Source organism: Macrotis lagotis, chromosome 4 (assembly GCF_037893015.1).
Source record: "Macrotis lagotis isolate mMagLag1 chromosome 4, bilby.v1.9.chrom.fasta, whole genome shotgun sequence".
NCBI classification, from domain to species: domain Eukaryota; kingdom Metazoa; phylum Chordata; class Mammalia; order Peramelemorphia; family Peramelidae; genus Macrotis; species Macrotis lagotis.
Window position 1 is genome coordinate 113,404,622 of NC_133661.1, and position 22,847 is coordinate 113,427,468.

Consider the following 22,847-nt stretch of genomic DNA (forward strand, 5'->3'; position numbering starts at 1 on the left):
GTGAGTCAGTTCTCCTACTCAAGGTAACCTGGAAAAGAGCTCCCCTGGGTTGGAAGGGTGGCCTGCCAGAGGTGTGGCCCACCAAAACAAAAGAATTTCAGCCTCCGGGAAGCCCCAGGGCACTGGGAGCCTTGGGGCTCGCAGCAGCAGGGGGAGTCTCCTGAGCTACACCCCAGGGAGCACCGGGCACACAGCAACTGCCGAGTTCTGCCCCTGGAACAGGACGCTGGGGTTCTGACCACATTCAGATCCTGATCGCAGTCTAGGCCCCCCCATAGAACAACAGGGCCCCCCCAACTCAGCCCCCTGGCAGAGGAGGGCGCTTATGGTTATTCACAGATAAGGAGGGAGGACAGAGCCTCACAAACTGAGATCCTTGTGGGAGTGTACCAAAAGCTCAGGAAGCACCACAAAAACAGGCCCAGGCTGGGAAAATGAGCAAGCAGAGAAATAAGAGAAACACCATTGAGAAATATTTTGCATATGAGCCCAAGAAGGATCAAAACACTCAGTCTGAAGATGAGGAAGCACAAGCTCCTGCATCTAAAGACTCCAAGAAAAACAGAAATTGGGCTCAGGCTATGACAGAGCTCAAAAAAGACTTTGAAAATCAAATGAGGGAGTTGGAAGTAAAACTGGAAAAAGAAAGGAGAGAGATGCAGGAAAAACATGAAAATGAAGTCAGCAGCTTAGTCAAGGAAATCCAAAAAAAAAAAATGCTGAAGAAAATAGCATGCTAAAAAATAGCTTAGGTCAAATGGATAAAAGAGTTCAAAAAGTTATTGAGGAGAAGGATACTTTAAAAAGCAAAATTGGCCAGATGGAAAAAGAGATAAAAAAACTCTCTGAGGAGAACAAATCCTTCAGACAAAGAATAGAATTCAGAGAGATTGATGAATTTACCAGAAATCAGGAATCAATACTTCAAAACCAAAAAAAATTAAAAATTAAAAGAAAATGTGAAATATCTCATTGAAAAAACAACTGATATGGAAAACAGACTTAGGAAAGATAATTTGAAAATTATTGGAATACCTGAAAGTCATGATCAGGAAAAGAGCCTTGACATCATTTTCAAAGAATTACTACAAGAAAATTGCCCTGATATTCTAGAAGCAGAGGGCAAAATAGAAATGGAGAGAATCCACCGATCCCCCCGAGAAAGAGATCCCAAAAAACCAACCCCTAGGAATATTATGGCCAGGTTCCAGAACTCCCAAGTCAAAGAGAAAATATTACAAGCAGCCAGAAGGACACACTTCAAATATTGTAGAGCTGCAGTCAGGATCACACAGGACTTAGCAGCAACTACATTGGAAGCTCGTAGGGCTTGGAATATAATATACTGGAAGGCAAAAGAGCTTAGAATGCAGCCAAAAATGAACTACCCAGCAAGGCTGAATGTCCTCTTCCAGGGAAAAAGATGGACTTTCAATGAACCAGGGGAATTTCAAATGTTCCTTTTGGAATGGCCAGAGCTGAACAGGTTTGATCTTCAGATACAGGACTCAGGTGAAGCATGGAGATTGGAGGAGAGGGGGAAAATATGAGGGACTTAATGAGGATGAACTGCATGTATTCCTGCATAGAAAAATGACACTGATAATACTCTTATGAACCTTCTCAGTTAATAGAGCAGGTAGAGGGAGCTTTTATAGTTGAAGCACAGGAGAAAGCTGAATTCGAAGATAAAATATGGTGTAAAAATGGAGTCAATAGAAAAAAAAAGGGAAATGTAATGGGAGAAAAAAAGGAGAGGGGGAATAGGCCAAGATATTTCATATAATAAGTTTTTTCTTTATTACAATGAGCTATTGCAATGATATGGAAGGGGAGAGGCAAGGGGGAAAGAGGGAACCTTTGCTCTCATAAGAGGTGGCTAGGAGAGGAAACAGCAAATATACGCAATGGGGTATAGACAACTGGAGTAAGAAGGAGGGGGGAGCAGGGGGAAGGGGTGGGGATGTGAATAAAGGAGGAGAGGATGGACCATGGGGGGACAGTGGTCAGATATAACACAATTTCTTTCTTACTTCTTGCAAGGGGCTGGGATTGGAAGGCCTGCCCAGGACCACAGGGCCAGGGGAATTCTGGGCCTAAGGGGTGGTATGGGGGCTCAGGGCCTCTTGGCCCCAGGACCAGGGATCTGTCTGCTGTGCCACTCAGCAACCCTACAGCAGAGTCAGAGTGAAAGGAGAGAGAAAATATAGTACATGGTAGTGGAGAAATAAGAAAGGAAGGAGTTGCGATCAGCAATGCCAACGGTGGAAAAATATGGAAATAACTTTTGTGATGGACTTATCATAAAGAATGAGATCCACCCATGACAGAGTTGTTGGTGTTGGAACAAAGACTCAAGAACATTTTTTGTTATTATTATTTGGGGGAGGGTGCAGGGCAAGTGGGGCTGGATGGCCTGCCTGGGGCCACATAGCGGGGTGATCTTTGGGTGTCTGGGGCTGGATTTGGACCCAGGTACTCCTGGCTCAAGGACCAATACTCTGTCTGCCACCCAGCCACCCCTACTATCATTACTATTTTATTTTATTTTGGGTCTTTTTTTATTTCTTCTTTTTGGTTTTTGCAGGGCAGTGGGGATCGGGTGGCTTGCATGTCACACGGCTGGGTGATTGTTGGGTTTACGAGGCTGGATATGGACTCAGGTGCTCGTGGCTCCAGGGCTGGTGCTTCGTCCATTGCGCCACCTGGCCATACCTACAATTATTACTATTATTTTTTTTATTTTAATTTTTTTCTCTCCCCTTTACTTTTTTTCGCCCAAGCAAGTCTATCTATATTCATGGGGGAGGAGGGGTATTTTGTTTATTTGTAAACAAGAATATTTTATTAATGTAAAAAAAATTTGTACAAAATGAGAATAAAAAATAAATTTTAAAAAAAAAGGAGGAGGGGCAGGGGGAAGGGGGCGATGTGAATGATGGAGGAGAGGATGGACCATGGCGGGAGAGTGGTCAGATATAACATTTTCACATTTTCTTTTTTACTTCTTGCAAGGGGCTGGGATTGGATGGCCTGTCTGGGACCATAGAGCCAGTAGGATGCTGGGCCTAAGAGGTGATATGGGGCCTTGGGGCCTCTTGGCCCCAGAGCCAGGGATCTGTCTGCTGTGCCACTCAGCTACCCTACAGCAGAGTCAGAGTGAAAGGAGAGAGAAGATATAATACATGGTAGTGGAGAAATATGAAAGGAGGGAGTTGCGATCAACAATGGCAAGGGTGAAAAATATGGAAGTAACTTTTGTGATGGAGTTATCATAAAGGATATGATCCACCCGCAACAGAGTTGGTGGTGTTGGAACACAGACTGAAGCACATTTATTATTATTATTATTATTATTATTATTATTATTATTATTATTATTATTTGGGGGGATGCAGGGCAAATGGGGCTGGGTGGCCTGCCTGGGGTCACATAGCAGGGTGATCGTTGGGTGTCTGAGGCCAGATTTGGACCTGGGTGCTCCTGGCTCAAGGGCCAGTGCTCTGTCCGCCACCCAGCCGCCCCTACTATTATTACTATTTTATTTTAGGTCTTTTTATTTTTCTTTTTTTGGTTTTTGCAGCAGTGGGGCTGGGGTGGCTTGCATGTCACACAGCTGGGTGATTGTTGGGTTTACGGGGCCGGATATGGGCTCGGGTGCTCCTGGCTCCAGGGCTGGTGCTCCGTCCACTGTGCCACCTGGCCATACCTACAATTACTATTTTTTTAATTTTAATTTTAATTTTTTCCCCTCCCCTTTACTTTATCGGGCATACAGGTCTATATTTTTATGGGGGAGGGGGTATTTTGTTTACTCTTAAACAAGAATATTTTATTAATATATAAAAAATATTATTTGTACAAAATGAGAAAATATTAAAGAAAAAGAAAAATGAAGGACAGGGGTGGCTAGGTGGCGCAGTGGATAGAGCACCAGCCCTGGAGTCAGGAGTACCTGAGTTCAAATTCTACCTCAGACACTTAGTAATTACCTAGCTGTGTGGCCTTGGGTAAGCCACTTAACCCCATTTGCCTTGCAAAAACCTGAAAAAAAAATGAAGGACAAAAAAACATTAAACACATCTCTCCTTGAATTATACCACCTTGGAAGAACTGAAGACTTAGATTTCCCTAGAAGTATCTCTGAAAAGAGCTGCACAAAATTCCTGAAGCTTGGGACAGTACACCTTCCACCCTGAAGCAGAGCCCTCTAATAACAATGAGTTAAAAGTCAAGCAATAGGCTAGGAAAATGAACAAACAGGAAAAAATTCTGACTATAGGAAGTTACAATGGTGACAAGGAAGAACAAAGCATATACTGTAGAGAAGATAGTCAAAGATAGTCAGAGCTCCAAGAAAATATCAATTGCTCTCAGGCTATGGAAGCCAAGTTCAAAAAAGATTTTGAAAATCAAGTAAGAGAGGTAGAGGAAAAATTGAGAAAAGAAATGAAAGTGATTCAAGAAAATCATGAAAAACAGTTGACAGCTTGGCAAAGGAGACAAAAAAATACTGACAAAAATAACATCTTAACAATTAGGTTAAATGGTACAAGAGGTACAAAACTTTTATGAGAATGCCTTTAAAAAAAAGAATTGGCAAAATGGAAAAAAAAGACAAAAAATTCACTAAAGAAAAAACTTCTTACAAAAGTAGAATTGGCTAAATGGAAACACACACAGTTCATTGAAGAAAAGATTTACTTAAAAATTAGAATTTGGTAAATGGAAGCTAATGACTTTGTGAGAAAGTAAGAAACAGTTAAACAAAACCCAAAAGATGAAAAAAATAGAAAAATGTGGAAATTATCAAGGAAGGCTTCCAGAGGATAAAGGAGCTAAGATTATAATCAAGAATCACCCAGCCAACAAAACAGAGTAAATTCTTCAGGGGAAAAAATGGACATTCAGGGAAACAGAGAACTTTCAAGCATTCTTTATGAAAAGACTAGAACTGAACAGAAAAGTTAACTTTTGTAGAGTCCCTATTCCCAGACTCTTATGTTGAGTCCTTTTCCTGTACTCTTTATGTTGTGTCCAGTTCTGGACTCCTTCAATCTTCCCCTGGAGAGGACTGGAGGGCCTGGAAAAGAGGATTACAAAGAAGACAAGTACTCCATCAAGATCTCCAAATGCTCCATTTTATTCACCAGAATAAAAGTGATTAAAGATGTTCCCAGACCCTAATCCATTCCCATGGCACTTAGCAAAACAAAGTTCTGATGCTCAAAGGCATCAGGTGGTTCCCAACAGACTTTCAAATTCAAAATTCAAGAGAAGAATAAAAAGAATGTAAACAGAGGAGGGAAAGCATAAGGAATTTTAAAAAGTTAAACTATTTTTACATTCCTACATGGGAAAAAATGATACTTGTAACTCATAAGAACTTAATCATTATTAGGGATGTTAAGAATATATACAGAGGGCACAGATTTGAGATTAAAGGGATCAAATTTTTTTTTAATTTATGGCAATAGGGTTAAGAGTGAATTACCCAAGGTCACACAGCTAGGCAATTATTAAGTGTCTGAGGATAAATTTGAACTGCTCTGTTCACTGCACCACCTAGATATCCTAGGGGATATCTTAAAAATAAAGAGGTGAGAAGAGGGCACTAGAAAGAGAAAGGGAGTAGAAAGGGGCAAATTAGCTCACATAATAGAGGCAAGAAAAAAATTTTACAGAGCTAAAGAGGGGAAAGATGAAGAGGCATCAGAATTGGTTCAAAGCAGAACCAGGAGAACATTGTAGATAGTAAAAGCAACAGTGTATAATGATCAACTATGATAGACTTAGTTCTTTCCAGCAATAAGGTAATCTAAGACAATTCCAAAAGACATATGATGGAAAGACATCCACATCCAGAGAAAGAATATGGAGTCTGAATGCAAAAAACAGTATGCCATTTTCATTTTTTTAATTCTTTGGGGGTTTTTTTGTTCTGATTCTTTCACAACATGACTAATATGGGAATGTTTAACATATGTATAACCTTTCCCAGATTGTCTACTTTCTTGCGGAAGGGGGGGAGAGAAGGGAGAAAAATTTGGAACTCAAAATCTTTCAAAAATGAATGTTAAGGGGGAGCTAGGTGGCGTAGTGGATAAAGCACTGGCCCTGGACTCAGGAGTACCTGGGTTCAAATCCTGTCTCAGACACTTAATAATTACCTAGCTGTGTGGCCTTGGGCAAGCCACTTAACCCCGTTTGCCTTACAAAAAAAAAAAAAATCAAAAAAAAAATGAATGTTAAAACCAAAAGTTGGTATTATGAAAAAAAACCAATAAAATTAATAAACCTCTGGTCAATTTGATTAAAAAAAAAGAAAGAAGAAAACCAAATTGCTAGTATTATAAATGAAAAAGGTGAACTCACCACCAATGAGGAGGAAATAAAGTAATAATTCGAAATTATTTTGCCCAACTCTATGCCAATAAATTTGATAATCTAAGTGAAATGGATGAATATTTACAAAAATATAAGTTGCCCAGGTTAAATTAAGAAGTGAATTCTACCAAACATTTAAGGAACAATTGGTTCCAATCCTATATAAACTCTTTGGAAAAATAGGGAAAGATGGAACTCTGCCTAACTCTTTCTATGAAACCAATATGGTGCTGTTACCTAAACCAGGAAGAGTTAAAACAGAGAAAGAAAATTATAGACCTATTTCCCTGATGAATATAGATGCAAAAATCCTAAATAAAATCTTAGCAAAATGACTACAACAAGTCATCACTAGGATAATACATTATGATCAAGTAGGATTTATTCCAGGAATGCAGGGTTGGTTCAATATTAGGAAAACTGTTAGTATACTCAATTATATCAACAACAAACCTATCAGAAATCATATGATCATATCAATAGAGGCTGACAAAATACAGCATCCATTCCTATTAAAAACACTAGAGAGTGTAGGAATAATGGACTGTTCCTTAAAATAATTAGCAGTATCTATCTGAAACCATCAACAAGCATTATATTCAATGAGGAGAGGCTAGAGGCATTCCCAATAAGATCAGGGGTGAAATAAGGGTGCCCATTATCACCACTACTATTCAATATTGTATTAGAAATGTTAGCATCAGCAATTAGAGAAGAAAAAGAAACTGAAGGAATTAGAATTGGGAAGGAAAAGACAAAACTCTCACTCTTGAAGGGATGTGGGAAATCTGGGACACTATTACACTGTTGGTGGAGCTGTGAACTTATCCAACCCTGCTGGAGAGCTGTTTGGAACTATGCCCAAAGGGCAACAAAAATGTGCATACCCTTTGACCCAGTAATACCACTACTGGGTCTATACCCTGAAGAGATGAGGAAAAAGGGTAAAAACATTACTTGTACAAAAATATTTATAGCAGCCCTGTTTGTGGTGGCAAAGAATTTCCAGTAAATGTCCTTCAATTGGGGAATGGCTTAGCAAACTGTGGTATATGTATGTCATGGAATACTACTGCTCTATTAGAAACCAGGAGGGACAGGATTTCAGGGAAACCTGGAGGGATTTGCATGAACTGATGCTGAGTGAGATGAGCAGAAACAGAAAAACACTGTACACCCTAACAGCAACATGGGAGTGATGTTCAACCTTGAAGGACTTGCTCATTCCATCAGGGCAACAATTGGGAACAATTTTGGGCTGTCTGCAAAGGAGAGTACCATCTGTATCCATATAAGGAGTTGTGGAGTTTGAACAAAGTGCAAGTACTATTCCCTTTAATTTAGAAAAAAACAGATATCTTATTTTCTGATCTTGTTACCTCTTAGAATTCTCTTCTCTTTAAGGATATGATTTCTCTCTCATCACACCCAATTTGGATCAAGGTACAACATGGAAACAAAGTAAAGACTGACAGAGTGCTATCTGTGGGGGGGGGGGGGGAAGCAAGATTGGGGGGGAAATTGTAAAACTCAAATAATATCTTTAATAAAAATAAATCTAAAAATAAAATTAATGTTAAGGGGTGGCTAGGTGGCACAGTGGATAGAGCACCAGCCCTGGAGTCAGGAGGACCTGAGTTCAAATCTAAACTAGCTGTGTGGTCTTGAGCAAGCCACTTAACCCCATTGCCTTACAAAAACCTAAAACAAAATGAATGTTAAAAGGGGCAGCTAGTTGGTGCAGTGGATAGAACACAGGCCCTAGAGTCAGGAGTACCTGAGTTCAAATCCTGCCTCAGACACTTAATTGCCTGGCTGTGTCACCTTGGGCAAGTCACTTAACCCCATTGCCTTAAATTTAAAAAAAATATTTTTAAAGTTTTTTGCATGGCAAATGGGGTTAAGTGGCTTGCTCAAGGCCACACAGCTAGTTAATTATCAAGTGTCTGAGATGGGGTTTGAACCCAGGTACTCCTGACTCCAGGGCCGGTGCTTTCTCCATTGCACCACCTAGCCACCCCTAAAAATTTTTTTAAATGAATGTTGAAAACTATCTTTACATATAATTGGAAAATAATAAAATATTATTAAGTACAAAAAAATTGCCTCAAAGAGGGAATAACATACCCAGTCCATTGAGTATAAAGAACTCTTACCCTCCAGGAAAGTAGGAAGGGAAGGAGATAAGAAAAAGGTGTAGAGGGGTATGATAAAAGGGAAGGCAGATTAGGAAAGCAAAAGTTTATGAGGTCAAACAATGTGAAAGGAGAGAGATAACAGAATAAATAGGGGCAAGGGGGAGAGGAAGAAGAAATAGCTTAGAGGGAAATACAGTTAGCAACATTAAGTATGGAAAAAATTTTTGAACCAAGTTTCTCTGATAAAGGTCACATTTTTTCAAATGTAGAGAAGCAAGTCAAATTTATAAAAATAAGAGCCATTCACCAATTAATAAGTGATCAAAAGAAATAAGGTTTTCATATGAAGCAATCAAAATTAAAGTCATGAAAAAATGCTCTCATTTTTGATTGGAAAAATGCAAATTCAAATAGTTCTATGGTACTACCTCAAACATATAATAGGATAGAAAGGGAAAACAACAAATGTTGCAGAGGATGTGGGGGAAAATGAGCCATTAATGTAGTGGAGTTGTGAACTGATTCAGCTGTTTTGTAGACCAATTCAGAACTATCCAAGAAGAGATAAAGAAAAGGACTTACATGTTCAAAAATATTTATAATAGCTCTTTTTGTTGAGCAAAGAACAGGAAACTGAGGGGATGACCATAGTGTTGGGATGTGAACAAATTGTGATTATTTTGGAATACTATTCTGCTACAAGAAATGATGAGCAGAGGTTCCTCCTGGCTCGAGTCAGTATTCTGTCTACTGCACCATTTGGCTGTCCCACAGTGAAAGGAAGAAAGAATAGAATAAATGAGAGTGGGAAGGAATAGATGGAGGGAAATACAGTTAGCAATAGCAAAGGTGGAGAAAAAAATGACTGTAGGAAGTTACAATGGTGACACTCTAGAGAAGATAGTCAAAGTTCCTATACTCAAAGGCTCCATGAACTTATGATAAAGAATGCAATCCATCCCAGAGATAGAGCAAATGGTATCTGAACAGACTGAAGTATACTTTTTTCATTTTCTCTCACTATTTTTTGTGAGGTTTCTCTATGGGGGGGGGATCATGTTTATTTTTTTTTAGGTTTTTTTGGTGAGGCAAGTGGGGTTAATTGGCTTGTCCAAGGCCACACAGCTAGGTAATTATTAAGTGTCTGAGACTGGATTTGAACCCAGGTACTCCTGACTCCAAGGCCGGTGCTTTATCCACTGCGCCACCTAGCCACCCCTAGAATTTCTTTATAAAAATAAAACTTCACTTAAATCTGTGACTTGAAATGAAGACTCTAAGGGTAGCTGCCCCTGGATTATGTCTATTTTTACAAGACTATTGTAGCAGGATGCTCTCAGAAAAACCTGAAAAAACTCTTTATGAGCAAAACAAAATGTACTCTGTACAAAGTAACATTATAAAATTATCAGGTGTGAATGACTTAGCTGTTCTCAGTAACACAATTATCCAAGAGAACTCTGAAGGACTAATGAAAAATACTATTCACATATATGCAATGATATTAAAGTTTGATTTCAAAAACTTTAGGAAGCAGTTACAATCCTATTCTAGTATGCCACAGGCTAATGGAAAACTAACCTGTCCCATGCAGTTTATTTTTTTATTTTTTTTTTAGGTTTTTGCAAGGCAAATGGGGTTAAGTGGCTTGCCCAAGGCCACAGGGCTAGGTAATTATTAAGTGTCTGAGGCTACATTTGAACCCAGGCACTCCTGACTCCAGGGCCCATGCTTATCCACTACGCCACCTAGCTGCACCCCCCATGCATTTTAAATACTGGATGAGTTGCCCCAGAAAACATTCAGTACCTGAAAAGAATATATTTAAAGCACCTGTTACCCATAGCGAAGGGGGTCAGTTTCCACATTGAGTTAAGAGGAAAATAATGGAGATTGAGATGAGAAGACTACATTTACAAAGGACTAATATTGTTTGAAGACTATGTGTAGTGATTCTTTGATTCAGCTATTTAGAATTATAATTTATTCTCCAAATAATTTTTAATCTTTCATTAGTGGACTTGTTGAATATACTTTTATTTTTGCAAGGCAATGGGGTTAAGTGGCTTGCCCAAGGCCACACAGCTAGGTAATTATTAAGTGTCTGAGACCAGATTTGAACTCAAGTACTCCTAACTCCAAGGCTGGTGCTCTATCCACTGCACCACCTAGCTGCCCCTGAATATACTTTCTATTGCATTATGGTCTGTAAAATGTGCACTTAATTTTTGCAATTGTTTGCAAGACTTACTATCTTGTACATGGTCAATTTTTTTTTATTTCAGGTATCATGCAGAAAATGTATGTTTTCAAATTTTTAATATTTTCTGGGTTTTACCTCATTTCACATAACCTACAGCCTTCTCGCCCTGGAATTTCAACATGCTGGACTACTTCAACCACTAATGAGTTCATTCTGGAGCTTTTAGTCTGGGGATAGAACCTGGCCAGTCAAGTTTAAATCCTTTCCTGGCTTCAATACTCTACGAGACTTCACCACAATGCTCCTGCATAGGTACTCTGCCTATTGCTTTTTAGCTCCCTTTTTTTCTTCCTCCATTGGGACTGTCCTTTTGGTTCAATAAATGCTTGTTACCTGCTTCATCAAGTGCCTATCAAGTACCAAGAACTGAAAATACAAAGAGAAACATGAGAATCTCTGTCCTGCCTTTGGCTGGATTGATTCTTATTTTGTGCTTTTGTCAATGTTATCAGTTGTGTCTCTTCCATTAGACTTGGGATACTCTCTTCGCCCTATCTCATCCTACAGATGGGCAGCTCTCCAGATAGGGCACCCACCCACATTCCCTGTTGTGCTGAGCGAAAGCATGGACAACAGACCTACCTTTTACTGTTGCCACATGGTTGCTCTGCTCTTCAATCTAGTAGACTCCAGCCCTTTAAATTCCATAGAACGCTCCAAATATCCAGAGTGGTAGGGATGGGAACAGTCTCAATCAAGATTACAATGGGATTTCCAGACTGGCCAGAAACCAAATGATTCAAGTCAAGTCAGTCTGATTGGACTTCCCCCTCAATGGGTAAGTTCGGGAATGTGAGAGAACTAGACTAGAATTTCTTTTTTTGCAAGGCAAATGGGGTTAAGTGGCTTGCCCAAGGCCACACAGCCAGGTAATTATTAAGTGTCTGAGACCGGATTTGAACCCAGGTACTCCTGACTCCAAGGCTGGTGTTTCATCCACTGCACCACCTAGCCGCCCCTAGAATTTCTTTATAAAAATAAAACTTCACTTAAATCTGTGACTTGAAATGAAGACTCTAAGGGTAGAGGGACATGGAGTAAAAAAAATAAGATTGTAGTAGGAATAACTCTTCTAAGGGCAAAAGCTGCTGCTGCCCCCATGAATTGTGAAATTTCCTTCCTGGAAAAATCCATTGATAATTCTACCTGCCTAATAGCAGTGCAAACAAAAGACAGGAGTAATATATCATTAATGAAGGTTCATGAGACTTTTCAGTGGCTCTCAACATTTAGAGCCCAGAATTTTAGAAATGCTAATACACCATCCATAAATCATGAGGAATTATTTACCTTTCATTGCCCTCCAGGTGCAGAGGTACAGATCTGCCTTTAGACTTCAGGAGTACATGTCTAATGTCCATTAACACACTTTTAACGATCAATATGTTAAAAACAGACATAAAGGAAAGCTTCTTGCAAAGACAGTAGGGATAATAAGCCCTGGGAGGTCTATGAATCTTACCTTTTAGCCTTCTTAAAATATTTCATGGTCCATTAGCAATGCTACCCACTGAATCACTCACAGTATACTGAGCCTTCTGGATCATTCTGGAATTATCACCAGCTCCTTTAGGCTACTCCCCTTTCCCCATTACACAGTTAAGCCTTCACTAGATTTGTCAAATGCAAAATGGCACCTGATCAGTTTCTACTATGACCACAGGCAATCTCCTCTTCAGTCTTGACTTCTTTTTGCTTTGTTTTGGTTTTTACACAAGAGAATGGAATTATGTGACTTGCCCAAAATCACACAGCTAGGTGATTAAAGGTCTGAGGCCAGATTTGAACTCAGGTCTTCCTGACTCCAGGGCCAGTGCTCTATTCACTGCCCCACCCAGCTGCCTCCTCACCTTGACTCCTTAAATGCTTTTGAGATTTATTAATTGTTAGACCAGGTTGGAATAGGTATTATTAGAACCACAAAAGAACTTCTAGGGAATGGCAATAATTTCAATAGGGAAAAGTTCTCAGAACATAAAAACGTGTCTCATAAAATCAATTTTTATAACATGACAAATCAAGACAGTACTTGGGTTTCTGGCATGAATGACCTCAGTGGTCTACAGTTAAGTTTGAGGTATTTTTGTATTCCCATTATCACTTAAAAAAAAAGGGAACTCTTAGGAACTCCTTATTTTACTGAGCAGATAAGAATCATTCGTGATTAACATATTAACCACAATCAGGATGGAAGTTCATTATTAGCTATAGAAAAAAGGGTTTGCAAAGAAAATAGTGAAACAAAAGAGAAAGGGGAGTTTAACTCATTACGAGTGGCTTTTGGACCATACTTTAGCAAATGCTGGCAGTATATACATAATTAGGGTGCTAATTGCAAATAATTATTATCTACTCAAAGGCAAAGACCTAATGCTGGATTATCACAGACAACTCTAGGAGCAACAAAAATAACATTCTGAAGAACTGCTCCCCACTTACACCAACAACAATTGAACTGACTATAGAATGAATTTCAAGGATAACTACCTCCCATCCTCCCTACTAGCATGTACCTATTCACTTTTACAGAGATCTAAATTTTAGTGAGGATAATTAAGGAATTTTCTATTGAAAGTGTTTTCTCCCCTAAGCCCTCTTTCTCCACCCCTCCCCCGCACCAAAGACCCTGCAAAAATTTTACAGCATTAGCATGATTCCAAAGTCTTGTCTCCTCCCCCACTTATAATTATATAATTTCTTAATGACATTAAGGTGACTTTTTTTTTCAAAATCTGGCTATATTTAGAAGGCTACACAACCCTAAGAATAGGGTGAAATCTAAATGTCAAGGGACCACATCGAACTAAGGGGATATTGAGTAATGGCAAGATTACCAAGACTTGGTGGCCATCAATTAAATGATGATTCTCTCCAACAATAATCTAACACAATATTCCACTGTGAAGAAACATGGCCTTTTAAGTTTATCATACCATGATCAAATCATCAACCAAACTATGTTCAAAGGAGTACATCCACAGGGATCTTTTGGCCAGTAAGTTTGGCTGAATATTTGAGGAAATGGGAGGTAGAATAGTACAGTGGTTTTGGAGCAAGAGGATGTGGGTCCAATTACTGGCTCTATATTTATTATCTAGATGACCTTTGGCTCTGTGAGCCTCCATCCCTTCTTCTGTGAAAGGAGGGGCATAAGATTGAACTAGATGACCTCTGAGGTGCTTCCCAGTTCTAGATGGAAGATCTTGAAAAATAGGGATGGTAAGGATGCTGAATGAAATTAATGAACCTGGGAAGTTACAGTCAGTGACTCATTTGCTGGCTCCCTATTAAGCTTGAAGGGGATTATAAACACACAGAACAAGTGAACTGACAAGTAGCCTCTTGAGATGAATATTATTTCAAAACACCAAAGTTTTCAAAACTCTTATAATTTTGATGGTATAGTTGTAGGTCACACTATTCCCCCTTGGACTATACTGATAGCTTTTACAAAAATCTTATGGAAAAACTCATCTCTCTGCAGACAACTTCGAGGTGAGCTTCTCCTAAGATCAGTTATCCTCCAAACTGATACAGTCCAAAACAGTAAGGGTTCTCAAATATGTCTTTTACCAAAGTCTATGGGGTCAAAAATGTTACCTGTGGGAGTGCATATCTGACCAATTACATTAGTCAATAGGAAAATATGATTCAATATAAAATTACAAATTTTTGCTTCACATACAACCTTTCAGGGACTTCTCCAGTGAGGTCAAACTGTATTTGATTTCAGAGGATTGAGGGGACCATCAACCAAACAACATAACTTCCAGAAGAATGCTTTCTTTGCTTCCCTTGGCTTCCTTTCCTGCCAACCACCCACCCATTCCTCAAAGGATCCTCACTGAAAACATGTCCATGTTCAAGTGTAGACTGTGGTTGAGAGGGCAGTCATTAGCTCCAGCTACCCAAACCCACAAACAGAACTGGGAACCAGACCTCGGGTTCCAGAGTCAAGGTCTCTTCACTCAGTCACTTTCAAATTTAACAGAGTTGACTTGGGTGGAGATGGCACCACCCCGGTAACTGCCCCTCTTCTTCTTGGTCTTCTCATGTCGAAAGGACTTGCCTTTGGTGAACTTCAGAACCTCGTTGGCTTTCTCTCCCCAATCTCCAGCTGCACCCCGCTTAAGAAAATGAGAAAAGTAATCATCAACCAGAAAGGTTGGGAAAAAGTGATGTTATTACTTTTTTCTATGGCAGTTATTACTTATTATATTACTTTCTTCCTTTCTTACCTTGGCATCAAAGGAGTTGTCAGCCACCCGAGAGTCAACCTCAACTTCTTCTGACTTAACTCTCCGGAAAGGGGAGGATGCCCTTTTCTCTCCCTGAGGAAAAGAATTAAGAGTATAGGAAAAAGAGGCTGAATGAGCTCGGAAGTACTTTCATTGACACCCCCCCCCCCCCCCAGAGAAAGCATCCTCTAGTATTCATTGTTCGCTCACCTTCTTTGTTTGGGGAACTGTATTAGGGGTCTGAGGCTTTTGTTTCTTCACCTTAGGAGGAGTAGTAGTCTCTTGGCCAAGGCTAGCATCCTTTTTCCGCTTCTTTCCAGAGCCTACCGGGCACACAAGTTAGAAATATTCAGCAAGAAAGTCGTGAGGGTTCAATTCTATATCACTTTCCCCAGAACTGTCAGGGATTACCCATGTCATGACACAGACCTGGCTTGGTGCCTGTCTCTTTTTCCTCTTCCTCCTCCTTGTGTGCCTTCCCATTCTGCGGTGTTGGAGGGCAAGACCCATTGGCCACCAAGCTCTTTTTCAGTTTTGGTTTTTCCTCCTCCTCTTCATCACTGGAGCTGTCAGAAGATGAGCTACTCTTGGACTTAGATTTTTTTGCCAAGGCAGGTTTAGGAGCAGCTGCAGGTCCCACCTTAGTCACTTTGTTTGATGGTTCATCATCTTCACTACTAGAGCTGTCTGAGTCTGAACTGCTGCTGTCCTGGGGGGCTGCTTTGGGTCCAGGAGATGGTGTTACCTTGGGTTTGGGGACAGCTGCTGCAGCCTTAGTCCCTGGCTTCTTCTCTTCCTCACTAGAACTGCTTTCCTCTTCACTAGAGCTGCTGTCTGCTTTCCTAGGCAAAGGTTTCTGACTGGCCAGTTTAGTGCCAGTAGCTGGCCTGGCTGGTGCTTCCTCCTCAGAGCTGTCAGAGTCTACACAGAAAGGGAACAGTGAACAGATGTCACCACCCATGATCACTTGGTAGATTCTCCCTTTTCTCCCCACTCTTCCAACTCTCCAACACCTCCCCCCTCTATACCTGAGCTGTCTGAAGAGTTCCCAACAACTTTTGGAGTCTTTCGAGTCCTAGCTGGCTTGGGAGTAAGCTTAACAGCAACTACAGCTTTGGAGGCCGCCTTTTGAGAAGGTTTCTTCTCTTCCTCCTCTGAGGTGGAATCTGTAGGAAATCTGTGGGGGTTAGGATGGACCCACATCCTACCTAGGGAACAATTCTTAGCCCTTGGCTCTGTTCCGACCACCCTCCTTCCTTCCCACCAAACTTCATCAATAAGGGATGAGTGACAGTGAAAAGAATGAATAAACAAACACAAAACACCTGAGTCACTGTCTGAACTGGACTCTTTGCCTGTGGCCTTGTTTGTTGTAGTCTTGACCTTTGTGGCCTTGGCTGATACAGGCTTAGGTGTGGCAGCTTTGGACCCTCCAGCTTTAGCTGAAAGAGGAAAAATATCTCATTCCCTGGTCCATTCCAGGATTCTCACCCATTGCCTCTCATCCCCCAATCAAAAGCCACGCGCCCCCTTGGCCCCCCCCCCCACATACCTGTGGTTGCCTCCTCATCACTACTGTCCTCACTGCTATCAGAAGAGTCACTGCTTTCTTCCTCCTTCTTAGGAGGCTGGTCACTAGCTACTTTATTCTTAGGGGGCTGGTCCCCTCCCACCTTCTTTGGCTGGGTGCAAGGGGGTGGGGGGACAGAGCTGTATGGACCTGCTTAGAAGGACATAAGAGACCAAGAAGAAGAGATCAGTGACTGAAGTGCCATAGTCTCATTCTCCAGCTAATCAGAGAAACACTCTTTCTCTTTTAAAAGACTCCTGAGGGGCAGCTAGGTGGCACAATGGATAGAGCACCAGCCCTGGAGTCAGGAGAACCTGAGTTCAAATCTGACCTCAGACACTTAACCCCATTGCTTGCAAAAAAAAAAAAACCTAAAAGAAAAAGAATTCAAACTATACTGGGAGATTGGCTTCATCTGGTTGTTCTGCAACCTAAAGATCCAAAGAGTAAATATATGTTTATATTTTCAGTTTTCATTCAAAAGAAAAAAAAATTCAAACTATACTGGGAGATTGGCTTCATCTGGTTGTTCTGCAACCTAAAGATCCAAAGAGTAAATACATGTTTATATTTTCAGTTTTCATTCCATCATCTCCTGACACACTGTGTATGCTCTTAAAAACTCAATCCTGGGTCCTCAACTTTAACTTTTCTCACCATTAATCTTACAACCACTTATATCACCAATGGCATCTTAATTAAAACATATATAGACAACTTGAAGTCATAATCTTTCCCCAAAACCTTTCACTCTTCCAAATGTCCTGGTTGTTGTTTAGGGCACTATAGCCTCAGTAATACAGGTTTATAATCTTGAAATCATCCTTAATTCACTCTTTTTCTTCATTCAATCATCAATTCTATCCTCATTAAATCTCTTCACTATCCACATGTACAACCACCATGATAGGGTCTGTCTCATCTCCTTTCACACTTGGATTATATGCCTCTATTTCTCCTAAGGGTTCAATCATTATCTCCATGGTGATAATTCCCTGAGCTATAGATCCAGACCTACTTTCTTCTGAGCTTATCACCAATTGTCTTTTGATTTAGATCTTAATATCTCAGAACTTCCAACTTATTTACAAAATAGAATCCATTATCTTTTCCTCAAAAAAGCTCCAACCCAACTCTTGCATGGACTCCAACATCCTCCAAGTCATACAAGTTTCCACTCTCACTTACTCCACAGGTCCACTTGGTCAGCAATTAAGTCTCATGGCTCCCTTTTCCACATCACTCACAAACCTATCTTTTCTCCCTCCTCATATAGCCACCATTTTTGTATCACCTTTCACTTTACTCCCAAGAATTTTCTGATTGGTCTTCCAATCTCAAGTCTCTACTACTCAATTCCTCCCCTATTTAGCTGCACTAAGTGATTTTCCCACAGGACAGGAGTGCCCATATCATTTCTTCCCTTATTCAGTAAAATCTGGCAGCTCCCTTTCAACTGCAGGATCAAATGCAGACTCTGTTTTCTGATTTTTAATGCAATTCAAAGCATGCCCCTTACTGCCTCTCAAATCTTTTTGACACTTTTCTAACATCCAACCAACCATAATCTTACGACCCTGGGTTCTTGCTGCTCCTAACACAGTGCTCAATGTCTCTGACCCATCTGTCTTTGGTGTTTAGAATGCTGGTTCACTGCCCCTAACCTCCACCTGTTTTACTAACTTCCTTCAAGAATCAGCTTTAATTCCCCCTATACAGAAGACCTTTCCTGTTCTCCCACTGCTAAAGCCTTGCTCTCTGAGATGACTTTCCCTCTACTCTGCATCAGATCTTCTCTGTACTTGTTTTTCTGGATTTTGTCTCTTCTTTTAGAGTGAAAATCACTTGAGGACAGAGCTTCTCACTGTGTCCCTAGTATTAAGACTAATTCACCTTCTTGCTTCCAAATTTCCCCTCATCCCAACCAGAGTTACCAAAATAATCCTACTTTAAGGCACAAGTTCAACTATGTCACTCCTCTGCTAAAAAAAAAACTCCTTCCAATATTATAAGATCCAAATTCATCATCTCAATGCCAACTTCCCTTTTCAGATTTTTTTCCACCTTACTACTCCCCTTCCAGTATGCTAAATCTGAGCCAAACCATACTACTAGGTGTTTTATTCCATCTCCAATTTCCATGCCTTTAACAAAATTCCTCCCTTCCAAATCTCCCAACACCTGACTGTAGGACAGAATTAAAAATGTTAAAGTATTTACAAAGACCTTTCCTCACTTTTTTGAAGTATAGGCAACCCAAGCATTAACATCTTCATGATACAGGATGAGGAAATAGGTTCTGAGTGCCATGAGATAAATGTCTCCTAGCTGCAGACCTAACATTCTTTCCACTAAATAAAGTCTACAGTCAAGGTTCCTGGTTATTTAATGCTCATGTGAGGTTTTTAAAAAAACCTAACAAATTCCAAAACCATAGTACCTTAGAATATGCTATTCTCACATTCATCTATTCCATTCCACCAGTCAAAAGAAGAATGGACTGAATCACTTTTTGTTCTTCTATAGGGAGGAAAGCACAATCATTGAGTCAGGTCAAAAGAGCTTCCACAAGGACTGGAAATTGAAATATAAGAAGACTTTATGCCTCTGCATCAAGGCCCCAACTCAGTTACCATGAGCAGAAAAAGGACAAAACATAATCCATTTTCAGGACAAGCCAGAGAAGGAATTCAGAAGCTCTTACCCTAGACTCATTCTGGGAAGCTGGGGTGGCTACAGAGGCCTGGATAATGGCCTCCTTTATTATCTCACTCACCCTGCTTGGACTTAACAGGTTTTCCCTTCTGTTTCTGTCCTTCTTCTTCACTGGAGGAATCCTCACTGCTGGAACTCTCTTGGGCAGCTTTCACTGGGGTCTTGGATGGAGCTGGTTTCTTCAGTACAGCCTTAATGACAACATACTAATCAATACCAATCCCTGGCAATGGGGACCCCATCCCAAGGTTAAAGAGATTTACCTTTTTGAGTGGAGCTGCTGCTGTCTCCTCATCTGAGTCACTGCTACTGCTACTACTGCTGCTACTTTTACTAGCTTTGCCATTGGCTAATTTGGAGGTGACCTGGGCAGTTGTTCCTGGCAGGAAAAATAGGACCAATTCAATTCATCTTTTAAATGCCTACTTTGTACAAGGCTCCAAACAAGTTAACAAATAAAACATTTCTCCATTTCTCCAATTCCGCCCCTGGCCCCAAACAGCAAGAACAGAAATGTTACTATCCCTAATGATTTAGGGGATGAGTATGTTAAGAATTACTCAAATATCTCTAATCATTCTAATTAAATATCTGCCGAAGTTTACAGCATGTTCTCCTGCTCCTCATCCCCATTTGAAGTATCAGAGAAGTAATAGAAAAAATTTTCTCTTCAATAACTATTTACCACCTTCAAAGAAATCCCTGGTGACAGCCAAGTGGAGTACCACAGGAGTAATATGAGCATATAAATTGAGGGCAGAGACAATTCCAAGACCCCCAGGTCACGTAAGGACCAAATCCTTTGCCACCCTCTTTTCTAAAGAAATACCTTCCTTAAGGAATGAAAAATACCTGGCTTTGCAAGAGTCTTAATAGGAGGCTTAGCTGTGGCCTTGACTGGAGTCTTAACTGGGGTCTTAACTGGAGTCTTTGGTTTCTGTTTCTTGGTAGCTTCATCCTCTGAGCTGGAGTCAGAGTCAGAGTCGGAGTCGGAGTCAGAGTCAGAGTCTGAATCTGAGTCAGAGCTGGAGCTTTTGGCTTTTGAAGGCTGAACTGCCTTGGGGGAAGGTTTGGCAGCCTTGGCTGGGAGCTTGGCTGCCTTCTGTTAGGAGAAGGAACAAGGATTTACAAAGAGGTTCTAGGTGAGCAGACTAGGGCATTCTGGAATAAAGCAACATGAAGAATCCTCTTCCCACAACCCTGACAACATCCAGAACAAGTTCACAACAGAAAAGATTTCCTTTTGAATAGTATTTTGTATTGAGTCCTATAGCAGACATCATGTGCTGTGTCCAGTTCCTCATCTAGAACCCCCAGATTCTAACCTGAGCAGACTTCTTCTGGCTCTTGTTGTCTTCTTCACTGGAATCCTCACTGCTACTACTACTACTACTACTACTCTCTGCTGTTTTGGCAGGAATAGATGATTTCCCAGGCTGAGGAGATGTACCAGGTGGCTTGGTAGCTGGGGAGGAATATGGAATTGGTAAGAATTAGGCTTCTGAGCAAGCTGAGAACTCTTCAAGAAAGAGAGAAGAACCTTCAATATGCCTTAGCTAGAAACCAAACACTTGAAAAGTGCAACTCTTCTTCTCTCCCCCCCATCATCCCTCACCTAGTTTCTTGGATGGAGGTTGTTTAGCTTCTCCTTTATGATCACTGTCACCAGAAGGTGTAGATTTCTTGGCTTTCTTTGTCACTGGTCCATTATCCTGAAACTTCCGTTTTTGAGCTTTGGAAGACCTACTAGAGAAAAGGGTAAAGTGAATTTTTAAGAAGAGTTGGCCTATGACCCAGGATGAAATATAGAATTAATAGGGACAGAAGGAACTTACTTGAGCCAGAAACTATAGATGTCCAAAAGAGAAGTGGCATTGGGATCCTGTTGGGCCTGAAAGGGCAGAAAGAGGCAGAGCTGACATCTTTAAAATGCTGGGATTTTTGCAGTCATACCCACAAAGTTCTATCTCATTAAACTGGTCTACTCTTATGAACTTTTTTGATTATAATATATTTTAGGCAGCACTGCCATCTTCATATCTGCCAATGTGATAAGCATGCCAGTATGTTTTCATATAGACAAATGCAAATTATCAAACACTTACTTAACTTAGCACCTACCATATTCAAACTGCTAGGGATACTACAATAAAGACAAAGATCCTACTTTGTAAGGAACTTACAATTACTATCAAAGAAATAGCATAATGGCAACAAGGGAAAGGTCCAGCTAAATTATGATAACTATTAAATGCTTGAATTAACTGACTCTGAGGAAGAAATCATTTCCAGTTAGGGAGGGGGGATTCAAGAAAGAATTCGTTGCAGTGTGGTCTGGGCAAAGCCATAGAAATAGCAAATGGCAGGAGAATGGCAAATAGAGAATAGTTCAACTTGGCTGGAATAGAGAACAAGATTTCAAATTTATATCGTGCTTTAAAGTTAACAAAGCACTTTCCCTATGACCCCATGAGGTAGTAAACATAAGGATTGCTTTTTTTTAAACATCAGAAGAAACTGAAGTTGAGTAACTTGTCTATTAGCACAAGTCTGCGGCAAGACGTAAAAAAAAAAACATTCTTTGTCCTTTCTAAATTTTGGGCTTGCAAATCAGTTATTAGGAAGCACTTATTTCTACAAATCTTCAATAAACTTTAAGCCTGATCTACTGAAACAAAAAATGTCTTCTGTAAGGGAGGGGTAAACACAGTGAGGGAGAGAGAATAAGATGGTCTTTGATAGAGTCACAGATTCAAGGGCACTGAAAATGTTGCTCAAGCTGAAAGTGGAAGAATTGAGGAAGCCAGGAAAAAAAAAAATCAACCTAAAACGTTTACTACTATGTGCTAGATATGATAGGTGCTGGGGGCACAAACAAAAATGGGCCATCCCGACCTCAAGAACTTTACAAGCTAAGTAATAAGGGTCTAAACTGGTTGCGGTCAAAGTGGTAAGGAGACCGGTGCTAGACCGGTTCTAACTGAAAAAATGTTCCCAGAACTGCGCCAGGGCCATCCCAGTGGGTGTTCCCAATAGGAAGGTGTAGATCCGGCTCTTCTTAGCCAACGTTCAAGTACAATTAACCTCAGAGCCGACCAGCTACCATCAAAGGAGCCCGCCGCTCCCCGGCACACATGCAGCAGCGCCGGAGCTGCCTCAGTTTACCAGACCGGAGCTCCGCGCCCGCCAGGGCGGGAATTAAGGGCTTTATACAAGAGCCGGGACCCGGGGATGGCCCTGCTGCCCAAGGAGCGCCTTTCTCGGGGCCCACGAGGCCCCCGTCACCATTAGGCCCGGGAAGGACCACGTGCTTTCCTCTCCCCTCTGGCCGGGGCGTAAGATCGCCCGTTCGGCCGCGCGCGCGGAGACTCACGGTGCCCGTCGCCTTGGCAAATTTGCTCGCAGCCTCCGGAAACTGGTTGTCGCGCAGGAAACCAAGCACAAGAGGGAACAAGTCGCTGGGCACCACGCGTAAGACCTCCTGCTCCGCCATCCTCTAGGTACGGATGCGTCAACGGCGCGACTTAGAGTCGGAC

The 22,847-nt window shown here is 40.9% G+C and overlaps 1 protein-coding gene across 3 annotated transcripts; it reads right to left on the bottom strand.

Annotated features, from left to right (window-relative positions):
- Nucleotides 1-14,160: 14,160 nt before the first annotated feature.
- NOLC1 (nucleolar and coiled-body phosphoprotein 1) lies at nt 14,161-22,847 on the bottom strand. Of its 3 annotated transcripts, none has more exons than XM_074233839.1 (14): nt 22,685-22,847; nt 21,147-21,202; nt 20,927-21,054; nt 20,637-20,776; nt 20,164-20,413; nt 19,575-19,690; nt 19,373-19,502; nt 16,579-16,746; nt 16,352-16,468; nt 16,055-16,192; nt 15,456-15,947; nt 15,237-15,349; nt 15,027-15,119; nt 14,161-14,915 (listed from the first exon to the last, which is right to left on the bottom strand). In XM_074233839.1, exons 1-14 carry the CDS (start codon nt 22,802-22,804, stop codon nt 14,757-14,759), a joined length of 2,220 nt encoding a protein of 739 aa, XP_074089940.1. In that variant the 5' UTR covers nt 22,805-22,847; the 3' UTR covers nt 14,161-14,756. The 3 variants fall into 3 exon arrangements, with proteins under 3 accessions (XP_074089940.1, XP_074089939.1, XP_074089941.1); XM_074233838.1 differs by having other exon boundaries at nt 20,927-21,057; XM_074233840.1 differs by lacking the exon at nt 16,579-16,746 and having other exon boundaries at nt 20,927-21,057.